The sequence below is a fragment of the Gigantopelta aegis genome, chromosome 6 (assembly GCF_016097555.1).
Source record: "Gigantopelta aegis isolate Gae_Host chromosome 6, Gae_host_genome, whole genome shotgun sequence".
NCBI classification, from domain to species: domain Eukaryota; kingdom Metazoa; phylum Mollusca; class Gastropoda; order Neomphalida; family Peltospiridae; genus Gigantopelta; species Gigantopelta aegis.
The window spans coordinates 29856473-29883163 of NC_054704.1; the positions used below are offsets into that span (position 1 = coordinate 29856473).

Consider the following 26691-nt stretch of genomic DNA (forward strand, 5'->3'; position numbering starts at 1 on the left):
TATTAACATTTACCCCCAAAATTAAAATTTGTTTTTTTGAAAGGTTAGAATTATTTTAAATTAATATATCTTTATTTCACCACTGATACAACTTCTTTGAAAGACTAACAGATATATAATGTGATAGCTATAAATAATAAAACTAATAATATAATTATATATTCACTATATAAAATTTGCATAGTTTTAAAATAGAAGTCGAAAGGTTAGCTGCACAACTATACTATGGGTTAGTACTATTTACAGCATATTTATTAGGTGTGGTCTGTTTGACAATTAAATTCATTAATAAACAACACATTTCATTTTAACAAATTTCATTTTAAAAATAAATGTATATGTAAATTTCTCTTCAGTTCACATTGCCTATACAGAAGACCCATAGGAAAAATAATACAAATATGTATAATACATATATTATTATTGTTAATATTATGCAGTTAGATAAGGTTTTAAGTGTATTTGTGTGACTTCTTAGCATGTATATATATATATATATATATATATATACACACATATATGTATATACATGTATATTAAATAATATACACACCCTATATATATATATGTAGGATGAAAATTACCAGGTAACAATTAAAAACTGCATACTGAAAAAAACAAAGTCAGTTATATAATTTAATGGCAACTTGAATGTAATCAAAATACACTATGTCTTTTAATAATGTATGTTTTGGCTTGATCTGAAAAGAAATGCACAAAACAATGAACAAATTTCACATTATTGAATTTAAAACACTACAAGAACCAGATTTTATCATACCTTTGTATATATACATAAATAATTATGTACATGAACCACATGCAGTTATTTTAAAACAAATATTCTGTGCCATACTACACATAACGTTTACAATGTACAAACCAGAAATATGCTGTGAAATCCTTTATTTCATTGGCTTAAATGTTCATGGTTTTGCTAACATACACATTTCGTTTGGTACTTAAATTTGTGGATCAAAAAAGGTCTATCATAAATTCACATTATATGTATACATCAGGGGTGGTAGAAAATAAAATTGTCAATCGGTCAATTGTCAATAGCCTATACATTGATTGTAGTTCTGTTGTGTTCTTAAATTTGTTGACTACACTAGTACATGAAAAGTAGACCAACACAAAAACAAAAGTGATTTCACAGTAATAATAAAATAACGTGTTGCCAAAATGTTTAAACCTAAAATTCTAAACTATTACTAGCAAAATTAAAAATAATTTTAGCATTGCTTTGAATCTATTTCTCAAAATCACATTGGTTAAATATGAATCCATAAGAGCTGTGTTAGATAAAAGGAAATAAATCCTTCATCATTGAAATGTTGAATTACAGAAACCTAAAACACAGAGTTCTGGTGGTCATGGCTGTATCACTGCGCAGTGCAGAGTCTAAGGAATGTTATGACAAGATCGTAATTGCATGCAATCATGAATCGCTCAAAACTGATGTTCATCTTTAAAGTTTAATTTTTAAACTTTAATATTTAATTGTCAGTTCTTGAAATCTTGAATTATTTCCATCCTTGAGATGCTGAATTATGTACATTTCCTTCAAAAGTTTAATTATGTTCATCCTTGTAGAATGGTCATTCTTTCAAATGTTGAATTCTTCAGATGGTGGATTATGTCAATTGTTCAAATGACCTTCGAAATACTGAATTATGTCCATTCTTCATTTTTTAAAAAAATTCTAGGTAATTAAATCATGTAATAATTACCAGCAAACAAATCAGTGTATAAAAATAACATGTTTATATAAAGTTGTACTGAGTTTAAATAAATTATATGGTATGGGAAGCTGATAACATGACATAGCTAAAAATAAATTGTACGAATATCTATCAACAAAGTGTTCAGACATTCCTTTATATACAATACAAGTTCATTCATACAATTTATTTTGCTCATCACCGGAAGACTGTTGTTTTTGTTTTCGATTGTTTTACAAAACATGAAACACATTACTTTCCAACAATTGTAATATTTTGAAGCTTTCATGCAGATTTCAAGGCGAAACAATGTAAGTACTACAAGTATTTAAAAAAAAATATATCAACAGGAAATTGGAATGCAAGATTCTCCCATTTCTTAGCTTAACAATAAATGCAAAATATATACAAAAAAACAACACCAATGCAGGTAATAAAGTTTACAGTGTAAACCAAGATGTAACAACTTACTACTACTGTAATAAATTATAAACAGCGTCTATAGATTCTTAATCAAATTATATTTGTATAGTACATGTATAATATTGTAAAATAATTTGTTAAAACAATTGAAATCAAACAAACATCACTTCTGTAGATGAAAAAAAAAATCTATATTCCTCATCTCCAATAAGTAAAAAATTACCAGAATTTTTTTTATGATTATTCCAAGATACCAAATTCTAGTTGAATAACAAACCCAGTAATAAAAAAAAAAAATCAATACTCAAATGTAAAATAATTTTATCCCTACAAATACAGTCTTAACAAACCTTAAACACCAAATAGCTAAATTAAGAAATTTAAATTGAATTTGGCTATTTTGTAATAACTTTACCCAAATGTATATTATTATATTTTTAATCTCCATGGAGGATCTAAGGCCCCCCCCCTCCCACCTTCCCACATAAATTTTGCGACAGTAATAATTTAATTTAATTTTGTAAAAAAATTTACGTTGGAGAATTAAGAGGAATACTTTCGGGAATGTTTGTCACCTTCAGCCACACGTCGTCGGGGTCCCCCGAAATGGATTTTTTTGATCTGCCACAGAATCTGATAGATCAATAAGAAACGAATGAATAAATGAATGAATGAATGTTTAGTGACACCCCAGCACAAAGTATACATCAGCTATTGAGTGTCAAGCAAAGGTAAGACATGAAACAAGTGATGACCAAGTCGGCATAAAACTCAAACGTTACAATAAGAAGGAATGAAATATTCTACCCAATTAAGGAATATCTTAGGCAACAACTGTTTTTTTCTTTTGTTTTCTTATGCATAACATTGGTGCAGGAAGTGGGGAGGGGCAAGGGTGCATGTGACCCCCCCCACTTTTCTTGATCCAGTAGCAGCAGCAATGGTTTATATATATATATGTGTGTGTGTGTGCCCACCCCAAACTTTTTGGCACCTTCCTATGCCACTGCATACTAAATTATAAATTAAATAAATGATTGTAGAAAATATGGTCTTTTAATTAATGTAAATTGTGTTATTTTTATTGTTGCTAATGTGTGTTTGATTGAATTAATGTGTATGTGTGTGTATTTAAATTCAATTCTTGTGTGTGTGTGTGTTTGTGTGTGTGTGCACATATGAGTATATTGATGTGTGTACACTGATGTGTCTGTGTGTTTTATGTGTGTGTATATTATGTTGTATGTGTGTGTGTATATTATGTTGTATATGTGTATGTGTATGTGTGTATTGTGTATGTATGTGTAGTTTTGCTAACACAATTAACTTGCCATAACAGAACAACACAATAAACAAGTGTTAACATCCTGATAACATAAGTTACGTTTCCAAACAACTACATGTGTACCCAGGAGCAAGTAAAACTATGGCAATAAAGCCTCTATCCAGTAAGTAGTTAGGGATAATAGATTTAATTTTCTTTCTTCGATGTAAGTCTTGTACAAGGAATTTGTATACAAATTAAAATATCACAAGTCTGTGCATTTGTAAGTTATTTGATAATCACCAGCAACATCACAGAATGTAAAACACTCAGTCTGGAAGATCTAAAAAAAAATCAAAAAAATCAGCATAAATTCTAGCATCATACATACATATACTACAGTAAAACCTCTCTAAAGTGGACACCCCCGGGATGAAGTGTAAAATCTGGTTTTAAGGGGTATCTGGTTTACAGAGGTTATTTTTCTGTACTGGTATTTAAAAAGGGACCGTGAAAAATGTCCAGTTTAGAGAGGGTCTGCTTTAGTGGGGTTTCACTGTATTATTATCATATTTCTAAGTACACAACAACTTTAAATGTTTGTTCATATATTGTCTTTATCAGTAGCAATATAACATTGATTTATAAAATACAGTAATGGTTTAAATACACATTCATTTATCAAAATATCACCATCATTAATTGGTGGTCACACAGCTTAAATGTTTTTATTATTTTGTTATTAAAATACAATCTTTATTAATTAGTGAAACCATATTCTTACAACTTTAATTATGTTTATTATATTACCATTATTCATTGGTGGTACCATAGTATTAGAACTTTAATTATGTTTATTATATTACCATTATTCATTGGTGGTACCATAGTATTAGAACTTTAATTATGTTTATTATATTACCATTATTCATTGGTGGTACCATAGTATTAGAACTTTAATTATGTTTATTATATTACCATTATTCATTGGTGGTACCATAGTATTACTTTAATTAACTTTAATTATGTTTATTATATTACCATTATTCATTGGTGGTACCATAGTATTAGAACTTTAATTATGTTTATTATATTACCATTATTCATTGGTGGTACCATAGTATTAGAACTTTAATTATGTTTATTATTATTACCATTATTCATTGTTTATTATATTACCATTATTCATTGGTGGTACCATAGTATTAGAACTTTAATTATGTTTATTATATTACCATTATTCATTGGTGGTACCATAGTATTAGAACTTTAATTATGTTTATTATATTACCATTATTCATTGGTGGTACCATAGTATTAGAACTTTAATTATGTTTATTATATTACCATTATTCATTGGTGGTACCATAGTATTAGAACTTTAATTATGTTTATTATATTACCATTATTCATTGGTGGTACCATAGTATTAAAACTTTAATTATGTTTATTATATTACCATTATTCATTGGTGGTACCATAGTATTAGAACTTTAATTATGTTTATTATATTACCATTATTCATTGGTGGTACCATAGTATTAGAACTTTAATTATGTTTATTATATTACCATTATTCATTGGTGGTACCATAGTATTAGAACTTTAATTATGTTTATTATATTACCATTATTCATTGGTGGTACCATAGTATTAGAACTTTAATTATGTTTATTATATTACCATTATTCATTGGTGGTACCATAGTATTAGAACTTTAATTATGTTTATTATATTACCATTATTCATTGGTGGTACCATAGTATTAGAACTTTAATTATGTTTATTATATTACCATTATTCATTGGTGGTACCATATTCTTACAACTTTAATTATGTTTATTATATTACCATTATTCATTGGTGGTACCATATTATATTACCAACTTTAATTATGTTTATTATATTACCATTATTCATTGGTGGTACCATAGTATTAGAACTTTAATTATGTTTATTATATTACCATTATTCATTGGTGGTACCATAGTATTAGAACTTTAATTATGTTTATTATATTACCATTATTCATTGGTGGTACCATATTCTTACAACTTTAATTATGTTTATTATATTACCATTATTCATTGGTGGTACCATAGTATTAGAACTTTAATTATGTTTATTATATTACCATTATTCATTGGTGGTACCATAGTATTAGAACTTTAATTATGTTTATTATATTACCATTATTCATTGGTGGTACCATAGTATTAGAACTTTAATTATGTTTATTATATTACCATTATTCATTGGTGGTACCATAGTATTAGAACTTTAAATATGTTTATTATATTACCATTATTCATTGGTGGTACCATAGTATTAGAACTTTAAATAGGAAGGAAATGTTTTTCATTACCAGCAAAGGATTTGTTATATCAACCTTCCCACAAACAGGATAGTACATACCACAGCCTTTGTGACACCAGTTGTGGAGCACTGGCTGGATAAAAAAATAACCCAATGGGTCCAGGCGAGCACTGTACCACTGAGTTATATTCCGCTCCCAACTTTAGATAGAGTGTGTTGTTACAAAATCACCTTTAATCACTGGTAGCTTGATATCCTTTTTCAGTTTCGACAAAGTAGTCGTCAAAGAAGTTAAAGAGATGTTCGAATGTTGGTCTTTTCTCTGCTCTCTTGTCCCAGCATTCCAGGGCTTTCTCGTAAACTGGGTCCAGACAGTCTGTAGGCTTTGGCATCCGATATCCTCTTTCTACATGCTCCATCACCTCACGGTTATTCATTCCTATAACATTTACAGAAAACTGTATCAGGGCTTCTAGATTTTTTTTTTTATAAAATCCATTAGCTATGGGATCAGTGATTTAAAAATTTTATTAGTCAAGATTAAAAATTCACTAGCCCTACTTTACTTTAAGTTAATACAATTTTACTAATAGTAATAATGTCGCCTAAAGAGGGAGATAGAGCTTAAAAACACTAAGATTGGGGTGTAGGGGTTGGAGCAGGATATTCATATTTACAAAACAGACTTAAACACAGCATTTGACAACTGTTTTCACTAGCCGTCGAGCATGGCAATAGTACCGGTAGTTATTTCCTAGCTCAACACTAAATATTACTAGCCATGGGAGTGGGACTACCATAATTTAGAATCCCTGTGTATTAGTCAGGGCCCCAGCCTTGGTGGTGTCATGGTTAAGCCATCGGACATAAGACTGGTATAGGTACAGGGTTCGCAGCCTGGTACTGGCTCCCACCCACAGCAGGTTTTAATGACTCAATGGGTAGATGTAAGACCACTACACCCTCTTCTAACATTAACCACTAACAACTAACCCACTGTCCTGAACAGACAGCCCAGATAGCTGAGGTGTGTGACCAGGACAGCGTTCTTGAACCTTAATTGGATATAAATATGAAAATAAAATAAAGAGAAAGAGTGCAATGAAATTGTAAAACCATTGTAAGGTATGATGTCACTATGGCATGTGCTGTAGTGACATCACAGCCTACAATGGTTTTACGATTTCATAGCACTAAGATTGTTTTGAAAATCCCTAGCCAGGTTCCTAAATATGATAAAAATAGATCTACGTCTTATTGTCTATTTCCAGTCCAACTGGAGGGGACCACAGGTTTTGTCTCCGTCCTTGTGTTCATCTGTCTGTGTATCTGTCCGTCCGTCCGTCCCACACATATAAGTTTTTTTTCGCAATGCCTCAAGATATTCAGCTAAAATTTTGTGTACCCAGCCTTAGCATGCACAGTTACAGATTTGACTTTCATATCCATTTGTGACAGGGTTTTGGCTCTTGAACTAAGGAAATACAGGGGTGGGGGGATTGGGCCTAGTAGGGGACAGTACTCTCAAAATGTTTGTTATGTATGTGTTCTAAACTAACCAGGACATGGTAAACTACCTGGATGTTGTAAACATAACAGAATATGACAAACATACCAGAATATGACAGACATACCAGAATATGGCAAACAAACCAGAATATGACAAACATACCAGAATATGGCAAACATACCAGAATATGGCAAACATACCAGAATATGGCAAACATACCTGGATGCTGTAAACATACCAGAATATAGCAAACATACCAGAATACGACAGACATACCAGAATATGGCAAACATACCAGAATATGGCAAACATACCAGAATATGGTAAACATACCTGGATGTTGTAAACATACCAGAATATGGCAAACATACCAGAATGTGGCAGACATACCAGAATATGGCAAACATACCAGAATATGGCAAACATACCTGGATGTTGTAAAGATACCAGAATATGGCAAACATACCAGAATATGGTAAACATACCAGAATATGGTAAACATACCTGGATGTTGTAAACATACCAGAATATGGCAAACATACCAGAATATGGTAAACATACCTGGATGTTGTAAATATATCAGAATATGGCAAACGTACCAGAATATGGTAAACATACCAGAATATGGTAAACATACCTGGATGTTGTAAACATACCAGAATATGGCAAACATACCAGCCGGGTTTTGTTTCTCAAATCTGACTTCAACTCTCTGGGTTTTGACTTTAGGAATTTTAGCGTTGTTTTACAAAATAATTGGGAATTTTCATTTTCATTCATACGCTAATTCAGTTAGCATTTAAAAAAGTAATATAATACATGTACTTGTATTTATTCAAATTAATATATCTATTTTGCATTATGAAATGGGAGTGAAGGGGTGTTTGTCAAGTGTTACGTTTTGTTTTCAAAATATATCTTTACATACTTTAATAATAAACAATGTGTATTATTTACATTCAGATTCCATTCTGTCCCGAAATTTGCAACTGGCGATGTCAAGAGGCCAAATACAGGATAAGCGTGCCTGAAACTCTTTTTGGATATGGGCATGTAAAAAAAAAAGAGTTCCCATACCCATTCAGATTGGGAATCTTTTTACTCCAAAATAGAAATAAAAACCGACATAACCTTTAGGGAATGGTGCCGATTATCGGTCTTATAGACATAGCTGATAAAACCCTGACCAGATATTGTAAATTTACTAAAATACAGTACTTTAAATTATTAACGTTCCAAGATGTGATACACATACTAAGATAATGGAAAAATTATGATGATGTTGTAAACTCACCAGGATAGAGGAAAGTTATAAAAATGTGGAAACGTTCCAGGATGTAGTAAACACAGGAGGTTGGAGTGACTGGGACCAGGAAGTGGAGGTGAAGAGCGAAACAAGTTGAAAGATAGGAGCTACTAGATCAGCAAGAAACATGATGGAGTTTGAGTTTGTTTTGTTTAACGATACCACTAAAGCACAATGATTTATTAATAGTCGGCTATTGGAGGTCAAACATTTGGTAATTTTGACATATCGTCTTAGAGAGGAAACCCACTACATTTGTCCATAAGTAGCAAGGGATTTTTTATATGTATCATCCCATAAGACAGGATAGCACATACAATGGCCTTTGATATACTAGTCATGGTGCACTGGCTGGAATTAGAAACCGATGGGGATTGATCCTAGACTGACCAGACTAGACAAGAAAAAAGGTGGCAGAGGGATAAAAAAAGAAAACAAAGAAAGAATAAATGTTGTGAACTTACCAGGATATGGCACCTGTCCTCGGGTCATGATCTCCATGAGGAGAATTCCGTACGACCAGATGTCGGACTTGATGGTAAACTTGCCGTACAGAGCAGCCTCTGGTGCGGTCCACTTTATTGGAAACTTGGCTCCTGTCATTCAAAAGACAACATGGGTTTACATAAGTAATACACTGTCATCAAACTGGACAAACTATATATTTTATTTGTAACCATACATTAAAACAATTCATATATATATATATATATATATATATATATATATATATATATGTATAAATATTTTTGAAAATATATTTATATAAGTAATTAAATACCTTTTATTAATGCTTCTCATAATGAAAAAGGTAATGGTTACTGCATATTAAGTGGATGAACTACATGTTTTTGGCCATGAGATTAATGTCACAGACTGTCAAATGACTTGTGAACTGCTGCTGTGGGTTCGAATCCTGCTAATATATACTTAGTGTTTATATATTTTGTTACATATTGGCAATGACAAAATAAAATACCATAATTCAGGTATTTTACAGTAAAATATCACACAAAAAACAGCTTATAAAAGCATATCCTTTATCCATAAACATCAGCAGCATTGATACACAAATTGATGCATATCATACGTCTTCTAAACTGAACTGAAGTTGTTATTTGCTAACAAATAGGAAACTGAGTTGCATTAGGTGAATATATTTGAATAAAAAGTGCATTAAAAAACTATCTAAAAAAATTAACATGCTCAAAGTGCATTTACGTATATTGCAAATATGGCAATACATATTGGAATTAAACCCTGTATAAGGTGGCAGATATGTGACATGACAGTCATAGTGCACAAGATGGAATTGGAAAATAACCAATAGGTCCAGCAGGTGAATAACCCTTGAACAGGGATCAGAGATTAAAGTATGTTAAAAGGAAGGAAATGGTTTATTTAACTCTCAACACATTTTATTTACAGTTATAAGGCGTCGGACATATGGTTAAGGACCACACAGATATTGAGGGAGGAAACCCTCTGTCACCACTTCATGGGCTACTCTTTTTTATTAGCAGCAAGGGATCTTTTATATGCACCATCCCATAGACAGGAGAGCACATACCACGGCCTTTGATGTACCAGTAGTGGTGCACTGGCTGGAGCGAGAAATAGTCCAATGGGCCCACTGACGGGGATCGATCCCAAACCGACCACTCATCAAGTGAGCGCTGTACCACTGGGCTACGTCGTCTCGCCCCTATGTTAAAAGGAAACCAATTGGTAAAATGTTAATATAGGTGGTCAGGTACTGAAACTGGCCCTAAGGTTTCGGGTGTACAATGGTCTGAAAGGGTGGAAACTATATTGTTTTAGATGGAGAATATGGAAAACTTTTGAGAAATGGTGGAACACCCAGAAACACTGTATAGACGATAAAAACAATTTGAATTCCAGACAAATATGGACAACTTTCATTTCTGATGGTTAAAGAATTTGAAAGGAAATGTGCTAAACTACGAACAAGATCTTTTCTCCAACTTGAACCTTCTCTATGCTGGCAAGGAAGGAAGGAAATGTTTTATTTAACGACGCACTCAACACATTTTATTTTAGGGTTATATGGCGTCAGACATATGGTTAAGGACCACACAGATTTTGAGAGAAGTAACCGTCGCCACTTCATGGGATACTCTTTTCGATTAGCAGCAAGGGATCATTTATATGCACCATCCCACAGACAGGATAGTACATATCACAGCCTTTGTTACACCACTTGTGGAGCACTGGCTGGAATGAGAAATAGCCCAATTGGCCCAGCGACGGAGATGTGTTCCAGACGGACCATGCATCAAGCAAGCGCTATACCACTGGGCTATATCCTGCCCCTCTATGATGGCAGACATTTCATAGTCAAAATCAGAATTAGAAAAACAAATACACTGGTCATAAAGACCCCACAACCAATGACATCTCAAGAGAATGCCTCCACTATAAAGGAATTGACCCCACAACCAATGACATCTCAAGAGAATGCCTCCACTATAAAGGAATTGACCCCACAACCAATGACATCTCAAGAGAACGCCTCCACTATAAAGGAATTGACCCCACAACCAATGACATCTCAAGAGAACGCCTCCACTATAAAGGAATTGACCCCACAACCAATGACATCTCAAGAGAACGCCTCCACTATAAAGTTAACGCAAAGCACCAACCTTGCTTAGGGTTGTATTCATCGTCTTCTATCACTTTGGCCAACCCAAAGTCAGCCACCTTGCAGATATTGTTGTCCCCAACTAAAATATTTCTTGCTGCCAAATCTCGATGAATGGATTTGTGACTCTCCAAATATGCCATGCCACTTGCAATCTGAAACGAAATGCAACAGTATAATAATATATTGCCACAGTTTAAATATTTGACAAAATTCAAGATCAGCAAGTTTGAACTATAAATCATGTACAGCTGTGTAAAGAACCCACAAATATTTCCTCATTTTGTGGGACTGAGTGTTAAACCATCATCCCTATTCTGCTGAAATTGGTTTTTAAATTGAAAAATTACACTTTGATTTTTAACCCCACAACCCCCTCCCCCCAAAAAACCACGCCTAACAAGCTACACTACACTAACTTCTCTCTTACTAACTACTAATAACTAACAATTAACACCTTTAACTGAAAAATTACTGATTTTCAAAGAAAACAAATAAACTACAACACGGAATTTTTTTCTTACTAACCATTAACACTTGTTCTATACAGAAAAAGTTGATATTACAATACACCCTCCCCAAATATTGTTTTATCTGTAAAATTATACTTTGATTTTCAGAAACAAACAAACTACACCACACTGAATTATCTCTTACTAACCACTAACAACTAACAATTAACACCTTTTCTATACATACATGTATTCCATCCAAATAATTTTTAACTGTAAAATTACACTTTGATTTTCAGAGGGAAAAAAGCTACACTACACTGAGTTCTCTCTTACTAACCACTAACCACTAACAACTAACAATTTACAACTGTTCTTTACAGACAAGTCCATACAGTGAGGTGCATTCCCAGGATTAAAGCAGAATTTTTTAAATTTTTTTAAAAGCACACAAATTAAGTTAAAATAGAAACAAATTAACTCTAAAACCCAGCTGAAGCAATGAAATGGGTTGGCTACCAGCTTGTTTTGCCACCCCGGACATACATGAGTGACCATGTTGATGAGAAAACAGAGCTTGTTTTGCCACCCTGGACATACATGAGTGACCATGTTGATAAGAAAACAGAGCTTGTTTTGCCACCCCGAACATACATGAGCGACCATGTTGATGAGAAAACAGAGCTTGTTTTGCCACCCCAGACTTACCTGAGCAGCCACGTCAATGAGAAAACCGAGCTTGTTTTGCCACCCCAGACTTACCTGAGCAGCCACGTCAATGAGAAAACCGAGCTTGTTTTGCCACCCCAGACTTACCTGAGCAGCCACTTCGATGAGAAAACCGAGCTTGTTTTGCCACCCCAGACTTACCTGAGCAGCCACGTCGATGAGAAAACCGAGCTTGTTTTGCCACCCCAGACTTACCTGAGCAGCCACGTCGATGAGAAAACCGAGATTGTTTTGCCACCCCAGACTTACCTGAGCAGCCATGTCAAGAGAAAACCAAGATTGTTTTGCCACCCTGGACTTACCTGAGCGGCCATATCGATGAGATGCTGCATGTCAAGCGTCTTGCCATCCCCGTTCCTCATGTAATCGAGCAGACTGCCATTGCTCATGAGCTCCGTGACGATGTAGATGGGCCCACCCACAGTGCACACGGCGTACAGTCGCACCAGCTTGTCATGACGACATGACTTCATGATCTGCGCCTCCGCAAGGAATGCCTCCGTCGTCATGGTGCCCTCCTTCAGAGTCTTAATGGCAACATCGGTCTTTCCAGCCCACTTGCCTGGGATAATTCACAAGTAGAAAAAACCCCACATAAATAATTTTCTTGATATTGCTATATTAGAAAGTAAAAATGAGGTACACTGGTGGCACTAAAGTCTGCACACCTAACAATTATTTTATGAATTAAATTAATGTTGTTTGTTTGTTTACAACAACACTTGTTTCAAGACTTAATGTAATGTAATTAACATGCAAAGACTTTTGTGCCACGCAGACTGATGTGACATGAGTGTACTACTGACCATTGTAATCTATAATATAATATAATATAATATAATATAATATAATATAATATAATATAATATAATATACAAGGTCATGTTTTTAAGTTTACAATCGTTCTGATTTCTTCTCCTCTTATGATCTGTACTGTCAAATGCCTTTTTTGTACCTACCCGATGCTGCACTGAGCAAGGATCTTTCAGTGTTCAGGTCAAGTCAACTATTATACACATATTGTGCTAAATATTACATACAAAAATTAATTCCATAAATACAATGGCAATGGAAGCCGCCACCTTTGTCATTTAACATAGAAGTGAACATACACAGCAGCCATGTATATAACCTGGCTATCTACACGGTGGTCATATTTGTTTTTGTGAAAGCCCAGTATATCTCCATCTAAACTTTCCCTTGCTAAACAAAGGATTACATCTAATATATACACACAATATGAGCAACAGGAAAAAAACAAAAACAATTATTTTCAATACATAAAACTTGGTATGGCGACCTCTGTCAAGGACAAATCATACACGAAAGTTAAAGTTTGTTTTGTTTAACAACACCACTAGAGCACATTGATTTATTAATCATTGGCTACTGGATGTCAAACATTTGGTAACTCTGAAACGTAGTTATCATATGAAACGTGCAACATTTTTTCTAATGCAGCAAGGGATCCATTATATGCACTTTCCCACAGACAGGAAAGCACATACCATGGCCTTTGGTACACCAGTCGTGGTGTACTGGCTGTAACGAGAAATAGACCGATGGACCCACCAATGGGGATGATCATAGACCGACCGTGCATGAAGCGAGCACTTCACCACTGGGGTACATCCCACCTTATACACCAAAGAGACGAACCTTTCCAGACTTCCCCGAACTGCCCAGATCCTAGTTTATTCTCAAACGTCAGAGACTGTCGTGGGATCTCCCAGTCATCTTTGGTTTCGCGAGACAGGTCCTCCATCACAGGCTTCGGTTTGGGACAGACCGAGGTGAGATTGTGACACAGCCCGTCTGCAGCCACTGTACAACAGAACATATAGCTGTTATAATAAGATGTAGAAATGAATGAAGGAAAGATGAAAGGAAATGTTTTATTTTACGACACTCAACACATTTTATTTACAGTTATATGGCATTAGACATGTGGTTAAGGACCACACAGATATTGAGAGAGGAAACCCGCTGTCACCACTTCTTGGGCTACTCTTTTTGATTAGCAGCAAGGGATCTTTTATAAGCACCATCCCACAGACAGGGTAGTACATACCACAGCCTTTGACATGCCAGTCGTGGTGCACTGGCTGGAACGAGAAATAGCCCACTGGGCCCACCGACGGGAATCGATGCCAGGCTGACCGCGCATCGAGCAAGTGCTTTATCACTGGGCTAAGTCTCGCTGTGAATGAATGAATGAATGTTTAACGACACCCCAGCACGAAAAATACATTGGCTATTGGGTGTCAAACTATGGTAAACATAAGATGCAGGAGCACAACTGGTATCTATAACTAAGAACAGAAATATTTGTAAGTTGATAAAGATTCTTACTATCAAAACAAAGACTATAAAATTGAAATTTCAACAGACAATATAAATCAGCTTTATGAATCCTAAATAAAAGAAAAAGTGAATGCTTCTCACGTTTATAATGGTCGACCATTTCGATAAGATTGGTAAAAGTCTTCCTGGTGGTGATGTAGCAACCTGCATCATCCATGTTCCTGACCTTGTAATGCTTCACACAGTTTCCTTTATTAGGGTCGAAATCATGTACACACAACACATAGACACCTAAAACAGACAAATAAATAAATATAAATATCTTGGAATCAACCTGTCTGTGTGTGTGTGTGTATGTAGTGTGTGTATGTGTGTGGTGTGCATGTGTGGTGTGTGTGTATGCATATGTGTGTGTGGTGTATATGTTTGTGTGGTGGCATGTGTGTGTGGTGTGTGTTTGTGTGGTGTGTGCGTTTGTATGGTGTGTGTGTGTGGTGTGTGTGTGTGCGTTTGTGTGTGTGCGTTTGTGTATGTGTGGTGTGTGTGTGTATATGTGTGGTGTGTGTGTGGGGTGCATATGCATGTGTGTGTGGTGTGTGTATGTGTGGTGTGTGTGGGGTACATATGTGTGTGTGGTGTGTATGTGTGTGTGTGGTGTGCATATGCATGTGTGTGTGTGGTGTGTGTGCATGTGCTTGTGTTTAATTAAGTTCTCTGTGAATACATTATTCAGTCCTAGAACTAAGCATCAGTTAGTAGGTTATTTTCAGGGCTGATATTGTGAAATCTGGATGCTTGAAAGGACATTTCATTTATAAAAATAAAAAATACGCAGAAGCATACCTGGACAGGTTTCACTTTCTCGTACCAGGTAAACTCCAGCAGACAGACTCGGCTCTTTGAGCAAACGCTCAGCTTCCTTCCTCGTTATCTTGCCAAAATACCAACTGAAATCACAAATGGATGGTTTATAAGAATTGTTTGTCATTTTTCATTAATGTACTGATGTATAGTAGTCATAAATTGTATAAAATAGTATAGCATAGTGAAGCGAGATCACCTAAATTTGTGACTATTACATATCGATATTTCCGACTAAGGACTGGACACAACAGGCTGAACCAGCATATGCATAAGAGGTTCTGCCTGGTACCTTCTTCCATGTGCTCCTGTGGAGAAGCAGAACAGACTACCGAACATGTCATCCAAAACTGCATAAACCTACAGCAGCTGAGGGAGAGTACCTGGATGACTACAACAACTCTCCAGAAGAAGCTGTATGGCACAAGAAGTGATCTACAGAGAACAGTATCATTCATAATCACTGCTGGCCTCAACGTGTAGTCAACAAGCGAACGAAAAGAAGAAGAAGAAGACATATCGATAAATATCACCAAAAATTACAACAAAAATTATAATTACAAACAACACAGAAATATGTTCACAGAAAAAAACTAATGGAAAGAAAAGGAATGGAAATTATTTTTATTTAATGATACTGTGGCACATTTTTTAACTATGGTTATTCAGTGTCTAACATATGATTAGTACAATCGTAGATTTAAACAGTGAAAGAAGAAACCAATTGCAACCACATCAGTTAAAATACACCCACCAAACTAACAGCAAGGTGTTTTTTCACAAGACAGCATATATCATGATGTTTTATACCAAAATTGTGGGTGCAGCATTGGCTGAAATGGGAATAACTGAATTAATCCACTGAATGGGGTTGATCTTAAAACCAACAGCACTTCATGTGAGCACACACACTGAGCTACATACTGAACCCCCCCCCCCCAAATAAAAACCCAACCGAATGTTTGTTTTAATAACACCTCAGCATATTGTTTCAATCAGTGACTATTAGGTTTTACTGGTATGACAGTTGTGACATGTGGTTAATTGTAGCTAATTAAACATTCCTTTCACTTCAGATTAAAGTGATGAATTAAATATTAATGTTATTAATCACATAAATCTTACAATGAACCCAGAATATCAGAAAGAAAAACAAATCTACATGGAAGACAACTCTGTTTTCTTAAAATCCAACTTAAATTATTTTAGTTATATGCATGATTGATTTTGACTCTCATCACGTTTCGTAACTACCAGGAAGTAGTGTCCTAGTAGTGTCCTAGTTATTTCTGCCATGTCATGGTTAGTAACTTTCTTATTCATTTTATTCCCATGCCTATACAGCATACAGTATATTTAATTAAGGTTCAAGCGTGCTGTCCTGGGCACACATTGTCGTAACCTGGGCTGTCTGTGTATGATAAGAGTATAATGCTCTTATTGCTCTATGCGTGGGACAAAAAACTACTCATAAACTGGTGTAAACATAATAGATATTCACCAGCCTGCTTGCTCTAGTTAGCAGTAATAATAATAATAATACACATCAGTTTTCTTATTGTGTCTGCTAGATCCATTGCTGTATGTAAGCAGCTTAGAGTAGAGATCCTGCCTACCTAACATTCAACAAATTCCATGAGAGAATCAAAAAAACTTTGACATGATCATGATCGACAGTTCTAGGCAGAGCCGGTTTAAGGAACAGCGGGGCCTGTAGCACAAATAACAGCCAGACCTCCTTCCCAGGATATATATTTTGCATCCCCCTCGGGGAGAGGGAAAAAATGACCTGGGGTAAATAAATGTACACCTCACCGTGGCCCCCCTGAAGTGTGGGGCCCGTAGCCCATGCTACAAGTGCTACTATGATAAATCGGCAGATGAGAAATAAGACCCTAAAGTTCAGACTTGGGTTTTAAGGTGGGCTAAGTATTACTGTGACTGGTTTCCCAAACATTTATGGTATTTTATGCTACACAGTGAAATTAGGGCATCTTAATTTAATTAAAAGATTTCTATGAAAATTCTTCCCAACTTCCCAGTAAAATTCCATACCATTCATATCTCTTCTTTTCTCAGATCTACTACTAGAGACAGGGAGGGTGATGCCCCTGTCCTGGGCGGAGGAGCCGGTAAGAGCAGACACCTGCACCCATTACAGGTGTGTGCTGCAACAGCTTGTTCTGAATGTGCATTATGACCTGACCTGAATGATGTCAACGAACAGCCTTTCGCTCTGTGAGGTTAATCTAGAATTACTTGAGTGGCTGACATCCCTCAAACTACCTACATATTTCATTAATTTAAATAATCAGACAACAAAACCATTACTATATCAGAAATTATGTTTGTTTCTCCACGACACAGTGCCAGAAAATGTTTATAGACCACCAAAATTTTGCCACCATGGTCAGGTCACCATTCATGCCCATGATTGCTCACACTCACCTCATACTTCCCCAAAGACAGAAAGTGGCGAATGTTACTGCGCTTGTCTTTCATCATTCTACTTTAGTATGTTTTGTTATTTTTTAAATGTGTGGAACTGCTCTCCTTATTTGAAATTATTTACCTGGAATTATTATCAGAGGAGCAATGGATTTCTCTTCTGTTATTTCCAAATGAAGAAGCTTGTTCATTCCTCCATTTAACAAGGCACCAGAACATTCAACCCTCAACCATAATATTGTCAGTCTCTTAGCATAATTTCCCAATTAATTTTTGTAGCTTTTGAGACCAATGGAATTTTTTTAATATATATATAAAACATAAAATATTTGTAAAAACATTACTTGAACAAAATGAAGAACAGCATTTGCAGTTATTCTTGTTCAAATAATTGTAAGATTTATTCAAACACAAAATAAATTCTGATATTTATTACTCACTCCTGCGACTCAATTGTGTTCTCCAAAGCGACGTAGTTACTGGGCACGTAACCCTGTTCTGTCTGACCGGGATGTTTAGCCAACCACCAGTCTCCATCGCTGTAACCAAGACAACAACATTCACTTATATGTGCAAGAATTAACTGTAGCTATAACTTACAATTATGGAGTAAAACCCTTCTAAACCAGACACCCACAGGATCAAGTAAAAAGTCTGGTTTTATTACTTTAAAGGGTATCCAATTTAGAGAGGTTATTGTTCTGTACTGATATTTAGAAAGGGACTGTGAAAAATGCCCAGTTTTGAGAGAATTCTGGTTTATTGAGGGTCCAGTTTTGAGGGGGGGAGGGGGGGTTCTGCATAATTTTTGCATGATATGGAAGAAGTCATTACAGAAATAATGAATATATATATTGTATTTTAAAAAAGAAACTATCCTTTTAATCTCATATCACTATTCATTGTCATCTTAAAGAGACATTCCTGAGTTTTCTGCATTGTAAGATGTTTCCGACTATTAAAATATTTCTACGATTAAACTAACATATTAAATATATTTTCTTATTTAGAATATCTATATTCAATGTGTTTCTGGTCGTCTTAATATTTGTAAGAAGCCCAAACTGGATATTGTCTTCAAATAATTTTGTACGTACGAAAAAATATATTTTAGGAAATAAAATGAAATTTAACCTAGTACAAATATTACAACGATCAGAAACATGTTTAATATACAGCCACTAATATATTGTGCCATAAAATATATTTGATATGAAATTACAATTGTTAAAAAGTCTCTGCTGGTCGATAACATCTTACAAATTGCAGCAAACTCAGGAATGTCCCTTTAAACATTAATGAAGTTAATGCAATCCCAGAGCTTTAGATTGTGTCAAAGTTGAGGTGATAAACATTGTGCCCAAAATACAAATGCCCAAAGAAATCAGCCCATATTAAGTACAAACATGATGACCTCAAAATATTTTACATCAAAACCACTGAAATGTTAAGTTTAATTACATTAAAATAACTTTTAATGCATTTCTGAATACTGACATTTCTCCAGCTTCTTAATGACAATATGGAACTAAAACAACCTTCCTGTGCTCAGAAAAGACAAAAGTCCCTGATGTGCCCAAATTAGTGAGATCTAAATCCCTGTACTCCCCCCATCCCATTGACAGAACAATTAATATTACTTTCCTCCTCCCATTTGCTGCCATCTTGAGATGCCTGTATTATATGGAAATAGAGAATAACACATGAGTACCCATTGGAGATGCTTTATCTTATGAATGGCTTTCGCTCATTAGATACTTTTGTGAACCATGAGTTGCAAGACAAATCATCTCCAACAGGCACGAGGGTATTATTCTCTTTCTTATACACTCTTAAAAAGTCATTTTTCATATAGTTTAACGGCAAAATACTAGCTTTACGTGTAGCTTGAAAGTGTAGGCTACATGTTAATGACGTCATGGATATAAATGACACACTAAAATGATGTCTTCCATTTCCAAGTACTCGGGTACAGGTTGAATCAAGCAAAACTCGAGTCTGTTCACAGGATTCAAGTACCCGTAAGTGTAATTGTTGGGTACTTGTGCCTGGGTCAAGTTTGATCCTTGTGTACTCGAGTCCAATATTTTGGACTAGTGGAGGCCCTATTGAGTAATCCATTTAAGGGGCTTTAGTGACTTTACAAACCGAGTACAGTCCCTTTAAGAGGCTTTAGTGACTTTACAAACCGAGTACAGTCCCTTTAAGAGGCTTTACAAACTGCGTACAGTCCCTTTAAGAGGCTTTAGTGACTTTACAAACCGAGTACAGTCCCTTTAAGAGGCTTTAGTGACTTTACAAACCGAGTACAGTCCCTTTAAGAGGCTTTAGTGACTTTACAAACCGAGTAGTCCCTTTAGGAGGCTTTAGTGACTTTACAAACAGAGTACAGTCCCTTTAGGAGGCTTTAGTGACTTTACAAACCGAGTACAGTCCCTTTAAGAGGCTTTAGTGACTTTACAAACCGAGTACAGTCCCTTTAGGAGGCTTTAGTGACTTTGCAAACAGAGTACAGTCCCTTTAAGAGGTTTTACTGAATTGTACAGTCCCTTTAAGAAGCTTCACTGAATCGAGTAGTCCCTTTAAGAGGCTTTACTGAACTGAGTACAGTCCCTTTAAGAAACTTTACTGAATTGAATACAGTCCCTTTGAGTGGCTTTACAAACTGAGTACAGTCCCTTTAGTGACTTTACAAACTGACTACAGTCCCTTTAGTGACTTTACAAACTGTGTACAGTCCCTTTAAGTGACTCTAGTGACTTTACAAACTGAGTCAAACCTGTCGTCAATAAGTTCCATCTTGTCTCCCTTTGTAAAGCTGAGATCATCATTGGTTCGTGCTGTGTAGTCATACAATGCAGTCAAAACCTTAGATCCCTTAACTAGAAAACAAAAACAGTTGTTATTTAGCATGCATTTTCATGAAAGAAATACACATCAAAACCTTAGCTAGTAAATAAACCAGTCATTATTAAGAAAATATATATTAAAAAATGTCACGATATACATACATGTACATACAAAAACCGTAGCCATCTTAGATAGTAATTTTTTATTTATTTATTAAGAACGGCATGTTCATGAACCAAAACAGTTATTATTTAGATTTATATCAAGCATTTATTTAGAAATATATTAAGCATACATTTTCATAAAACAAAAATGCTAGATCCCTATACCCTAGCCCTAACCAACCCTAAACCAAACTGCAAAACTCCTCAACTCCAACACTGGTATTAATTTGGGACACCGGCCTCAGTGGCGTAGTGGTTAGGCCATCGGTATACAGGCTGATAGGTACTGGGTTCGGATCCCAGTCGAGGCATGGGATTTTTAATCCAGATACCGACTCCGAACCCTGAGTGAGTGCTCCACAAGGCTCAGTAGGTAGGTGTAAACCACTTGCACCGACCAGTGATCCATAACTGGCCATGGTTTGTGCTATCCTGCCTGTGGAAAGTGCAAATAAAAGATCCCTTGCTGCTAATTGAAAAGAGTAGCCCATGTAGTGGCGACAGCGGGTTTCCTCTCAAAATCTGTGTGGTCCTTAACCATATGTCTGACGCCATATAACCGTAAATAAAATGTGTTGAGTGTGTCATTAAATAAAACATTTCTTTCTTTAATTTGGGACAATGAATATTTGTATCATTAAAAATACAAGTATTTAAATAATTATATATTGTGCAATATATGCCAAGGACTGATTACTTATCAATCCTTATATCCAGTTAAACGTCAAACATATATACATGTATTCTGGGCTTAATCTCTGACTTCTTTGTTGTAGATATTTTCAACTGAATGTTTTATCAGACATGATACATTTAGCAAGTAATACAAATGGATGCCAAAGTGCCAAAAGAACAATGTCTTCTTTTTTAAACAAGAAAAAGCAGAGGCAGATCTAGGGGGCCCCAAGGCCCCCCCCTAAATTTTGTAATCTTTTTTTTTTTTACAATCCCCCTCCAAACCTCCCCCAAAGTTCCCTTGGCATTCCACATCATGTCAATGGATTTTCTGGATCTGCCACTGAAAAGTACATTAAAAGTGAACTAATTAGAATACATTGAATTAATTAATGATTGCTATACCAGTTATGTTTACCAATAACTTTGCTGAAATTAGTCTTTAAACTGATTCTAAAATTGTATGTTTTTCACAAGTGATAATTCAGGTTTTAGCAATTTATTGCTGAACTATCCACATGCTAACTGTCTCTAATTAGGACATTGTGTTGCACTGGCAGACATTGCCCCAGTCAGTCAACTATGTAGTCATCTGTGCTTCCACCCAATGAGGGTTGAGGCATGTCTGTCTTGGGAAGGAAATGTTTTATTTAACGACACACTCAACACATTTTATTTATGGTTATATGGCGTCAGACATATGGTTAAGAACCACACAGATATTGAGGGAGGAAACCTGCTGTCACCACTTCATGGACTACTCTTTTCGATTAGCAGCAAGGATCTTTTATATGCACAATTCCATAAACAGGATAGCACATACCACGGCCTTTGTTACACCAGTCGTGGTCCACTAGCTGGAGCGAGAAATAGCCCAAAGGGCCCACTGACGCTATCAAACGGGATGTCTGTCTTATGGGATAGCACCAGTACTGGCCTCGGTGGCCTTGTGGTTAAGCCATCGAACATAAAGCTGGTAGGTGCAGGGTTCGCAGCCCGGTAACAGCTCCCACCCAGAGCAAGTTTTAATGACTCAATGGATAGGTGTAAGGCCACTACACCCTCTTCTCTCTTACTAACCATTAACAACCAATTACTAACTCACTGTCCTGGACAGACAGTCCTGATAGCTGTGGTGTGTGTCCAGGACAGTGTGCTTAAACCTTAATTGGATATAAGCATGAAAATAAGTTGAAATGAAAGGGATAGCACCTTTTAACTTCTGTTGTGGATATGCCCCAGTAGTTGCACTTTTTAAAGGGATACAAGCATTGAAGTAAACTAATACTGAACGATAAACAATGAATCTGTAATGATGTCAGATCATTATATTGTTAAAAAAGCAAACAGCCACCTAAGATCATGGCTGAATTGTCATAATAACTGGTCAAACGTGCGAGTGGCCACAATGTTTTGACAAGTATGCTCATGTCTACTGGGTATAATGATATAGTCTCATGTGTGTTGGAAGAATGCCAGTTGCAGCATTGGTCACACAAATATTAATTAGTCTTTGATGGGGGTTTTACTGATCAGCTTTGACTATCACTAATTCACCATTTTAGAATTTAAAAAAGAAAGAAAAAAGTTTGAATAAAATTTTATAAAATGTCAAGTTACATACATTTTTTTTTAAACTTTAGCCAAGTGCCAAATAAAGTGTAGAAAGCGGATTAAGTTTTCAAATACGTTTTGTAAATAAACAAGTACAGTAATAAAGACAGTATGACTAATACAGGATTAACAAAATCCATGTCAGGATCACCCAAGTTGTTTTGTTACTTCAGGAGGGCGGGCCGAGGCCCAGTGGTAAAAGTCCTCACTTGGTACGCAGTCGGACTGGGATTGAGCCCATTGGGCTATTTCTCATTCTAGCCAGTGTACCAAGACTGGTATATCAAAGGTATGTACTATCCTGTCCATGGGATGGTGCATATAAAAGATCCCTGGCTACTAATGGAAAAATGTAGCAGGTTTTCTCTTTAAGACAAATGTCAAAATTATCAAATGGTCCAATAGCCAATAATTAATAAATCAATGTACTCTAGTCATGTCATTAAACAAAACAAACTTTAAAGTTTGTTTGCACAGTCTACTTTAAAAGCTAACAAAATGATAAATGCTATATACCGGTATATATATGAAGGAAAATAAGTTTGTTTGTACAGTCTACAGGGCTAACAAAATAATTAATAAAAAAAAAATTATATTAATTTTTGTTTTGTTTTAAATTTAAATATTATTATTATTTAATACATATTTTTAAAAATAACTCTTTTATCCAAAAATGTTAAGAAAACAAACAAGAAATTTAAACATTAATTAGTGCATTTACGGTATTACACATACATCATCATTATTTGTGGTTTGTGAAAAGTAGCCAAGACAAATTTATATAAATCTTATAAATGAATATTCAGTTTATGCCATGATGAGGAACAGTGGTGTGATACTTATTTAAAATCACTGTAACGATGCAATAAACATTGTATTGCCACTTATTATAAATAAAACCTCATTACTGACATCATGTGAAATATACCAGAATTACCATATTTTGCAGAGTACAAAACACACATGTGTATAACCCGCAACACTATTTTAAACACATTTTACAGGACCAATTCATATATAACACTCACCGCTTTATAAGCCGCACATTACTTCAAATATTTATGGTAAAGTGCCCAACAGTTTAAGTGGTTTTTTAGCAGTGGTCACGTGTTCGTTACTAAATATATATACGTGTATGCCTGTGTATTTGTACGTATCTAAAAAGACACTTGTTTATATATGTGACTTTAAAATTAATTACGATTATACTTGCTATTTCTTTGTTCTCACAATTTGGGTCAGGAATAGCTTTCTAGCTAGTTATAACTGTTCTTGTTTGCAGTAGTGTCTTTTAGATTTTTGTGGATTTACCTAAACTAGCAACTAGTAGCATTAAAAGTCCTAACCAAAATTATAACCAACAGGTTTTTGCTTAATTATTACATAATATGATTCATGAACCTCACACAAAAAAAGAAGATGAAAAGTGAATCCGCATTATGACAACATACTACTGTAAACAAACAACAGACCTAATAAAGATCAACAAACAGTCTTCACCAGGAAAGATAAATCATCGTTCACGCTCCCCTCCACATTCACCTGGAAAGTTTTAGGAGAGAGGAATATTGTTTGCCTTACAATAAATCTTTTAATATGGGTACATTTTATTTGAAAGGTCTTTTAATTGCTTGCCTGGCATCACTTTAGGAGAGTGATCTTCAACTTGCCGTGACGTTGTTCATGGCCAAAACTGAGCATATTGCCTTTTATAGATGAAAACACGAATGCCAAAACTAATACCATACTAACACAGAAACTTTGAAACAAACTATAGCCTGATCAGTTGGCAGGTATATTAATAATATCAAGCAAGAAATTTTACAGCCTCTTTAAAAATTTCTGTGTTTACAGTTTAATAAAATTAACTTTGTTTTCATCCACAAAAAGACAACTTTTGGAGGTTTATTATGTCTGTTGTCTGTATATATAATAATAGCTGACCATGATTGTATTACAGTTTTCAGTCAAGGGGTCTTCTGTATATATAATAATAGCTGACCATGACTGTATTACAGTTTTCAGTCAAGGGGTCTTCTGTATATATAATAATAGCTGACCATGACTGTATTACAGTTTTCAGTCAAGGGGTCTTCTGTATATATAATAATAGCTGACCATGACTGTATTACAGTTTTCAGTCAAGGGGTCTTCTGTATATATAATTATAGCTGACCATGACTGTATTACAGTTTTCAGTCAAGGGGTCTTCTGTATATATAATAATAGCTGCCCATGACTGTATTACAGTTTTCAGTCAAGGGGTCTTCTGTATATATAATAATAGCTGCCCATGACTGTATTACAGTTTTCAGTCAAGGGGTCTTCTGTATATATAATAATAGCTGCCCATGACTGTATTAGTTTTCAGTCAAGGGGTCTTCTGTATATATAATAGCTGACCATGACTGTATTACAGTTTTCAGTCAAGGGGTCTTCTGTATATATAATAATAGCTGACCATGACTGTATTACAGTTTTCAGTCAAGGGGTCTTCTGTATATATAATAATAGCTGACCATGACTGTATTACAGTTTTCAGTCAAGGGGTCTTCTGTATATATAATAATAGCTGACCATGACTGTATTACAGTTTTCAGTCAAGGGGTCTTCTGTATATATAATTATAGCTGACCATGACTGTATTACAGTTTTTAGTCAAGGGGTCTTCTGTATATATAATTATAGCTGACCATGACTGTATTACAGTTTTCAGTCAAGGGGTCTTCTGTATATATAATAATAGCTGACCATGACTGTATTACAGTTTTCAGTCAAGGGGTCTTCTGTATATATAATAATAGCTGACCATGACTGTATTACAGTTTTCAGTCAAGGGGTCTTCTGTATATATAATTATAGCTGACCATGACTGTATTACAGTTTTCAGTCAAGGGGTCTTCTGTATATATAATAATAGCTGACCATGACTGTATTACAGTTTTCAGTCAAGGGGTCTTCTGTATATATAATTATAGCTGACCATGACTGTATTACAGTTTTCAGTCAAGGGGTCTTCTGTATATATAATAATAGCTGACCATGACTGTATTACAGTTTTCAGTCAAGGGGTCTTCTGGGACATATATGTAGCCTTTACTTGAGGTGATATCACTTATAGAATCGATGGCTGTCGATGGTCTGGTATTATTCTGTCACATCCAATATGCTCCATGACTGGTACATTAATTACTGTCCTGTTTATGGGAAAGTGGTGGTATGCACTGTCCTGTTATGAGAAAGTAAATAGAAAAGATCCCGTCCTGCTTTATTGATAGAAGCAGCTTATGTCACAGCAGCACAATATATCTCCCTCTCTCACTCACTCACTATCTCTCTCAACATCTGTCTGTCTGTCTCTCTCTCCCCCCTCCTATCTCTCTCAA

The 26691-nt window shown here is 35.1% G+C and overlaps 1 protein-coding gene across 4 annotated transcripts in view; it reads right to left on the minus strand.

The window, feature by feature from the left end:
* Nucleotides 1-891: 891 nt before the first annotated feature.
* The window catches only part of LOC121376133 (tyrosine-protein kinase SRK3-like), a 43001-nt gene continuing 17201 nt past the window's right edge, over nucleotides 892-26691 (minus strand). For all 4 annotated transcript variants that reach the window (XM_041503935.1, XM_041503932.1, XM_041503934.1 and 1 more), the window contains exons 3-12: nucleotides 20782-20884; nucleotides 18443-18541; nucleotides 15537-15640; nucleotides 14835-14984; nucleotides 14049-14213; nucleotides 12692-12951; nucleotides 11210-11363; nucleotides 9008-9139; nucleotides 5959-6166; nucleotides 892-3754 (exon numbers count right to left, since the gene is read on the minus strand). In XM_041503935.1, the coding sequence (XP_041359869.1) occupies nucleotides 5961-6166; nucleotides 9008-9139; nucleotides 11210-11363; nucleotides 12692-12951; nucleotides 14049-14213; nucleotides 14835-14984; nucleotides 15537-15640; nucleotides 18443-18541; nucleotides 20782-20884 (1373 nt within the window). In that variant the 3' untranslated portion in view covers nucleotides 892-3754; nucleotides 5959-5960. The remainder of the gene's footprint in view (nucleotides 3755-5958; nucleotides 6167-9007; nucleotides 9140-11209; nucleotides 11364-12691; nucleotides 12952-14048; nucleotides 14214-14834; nucleotides 14985-15536; nucleotides 15641-18442; nucleotides 18542-20781; nucleotides 20885-26691) is intronic.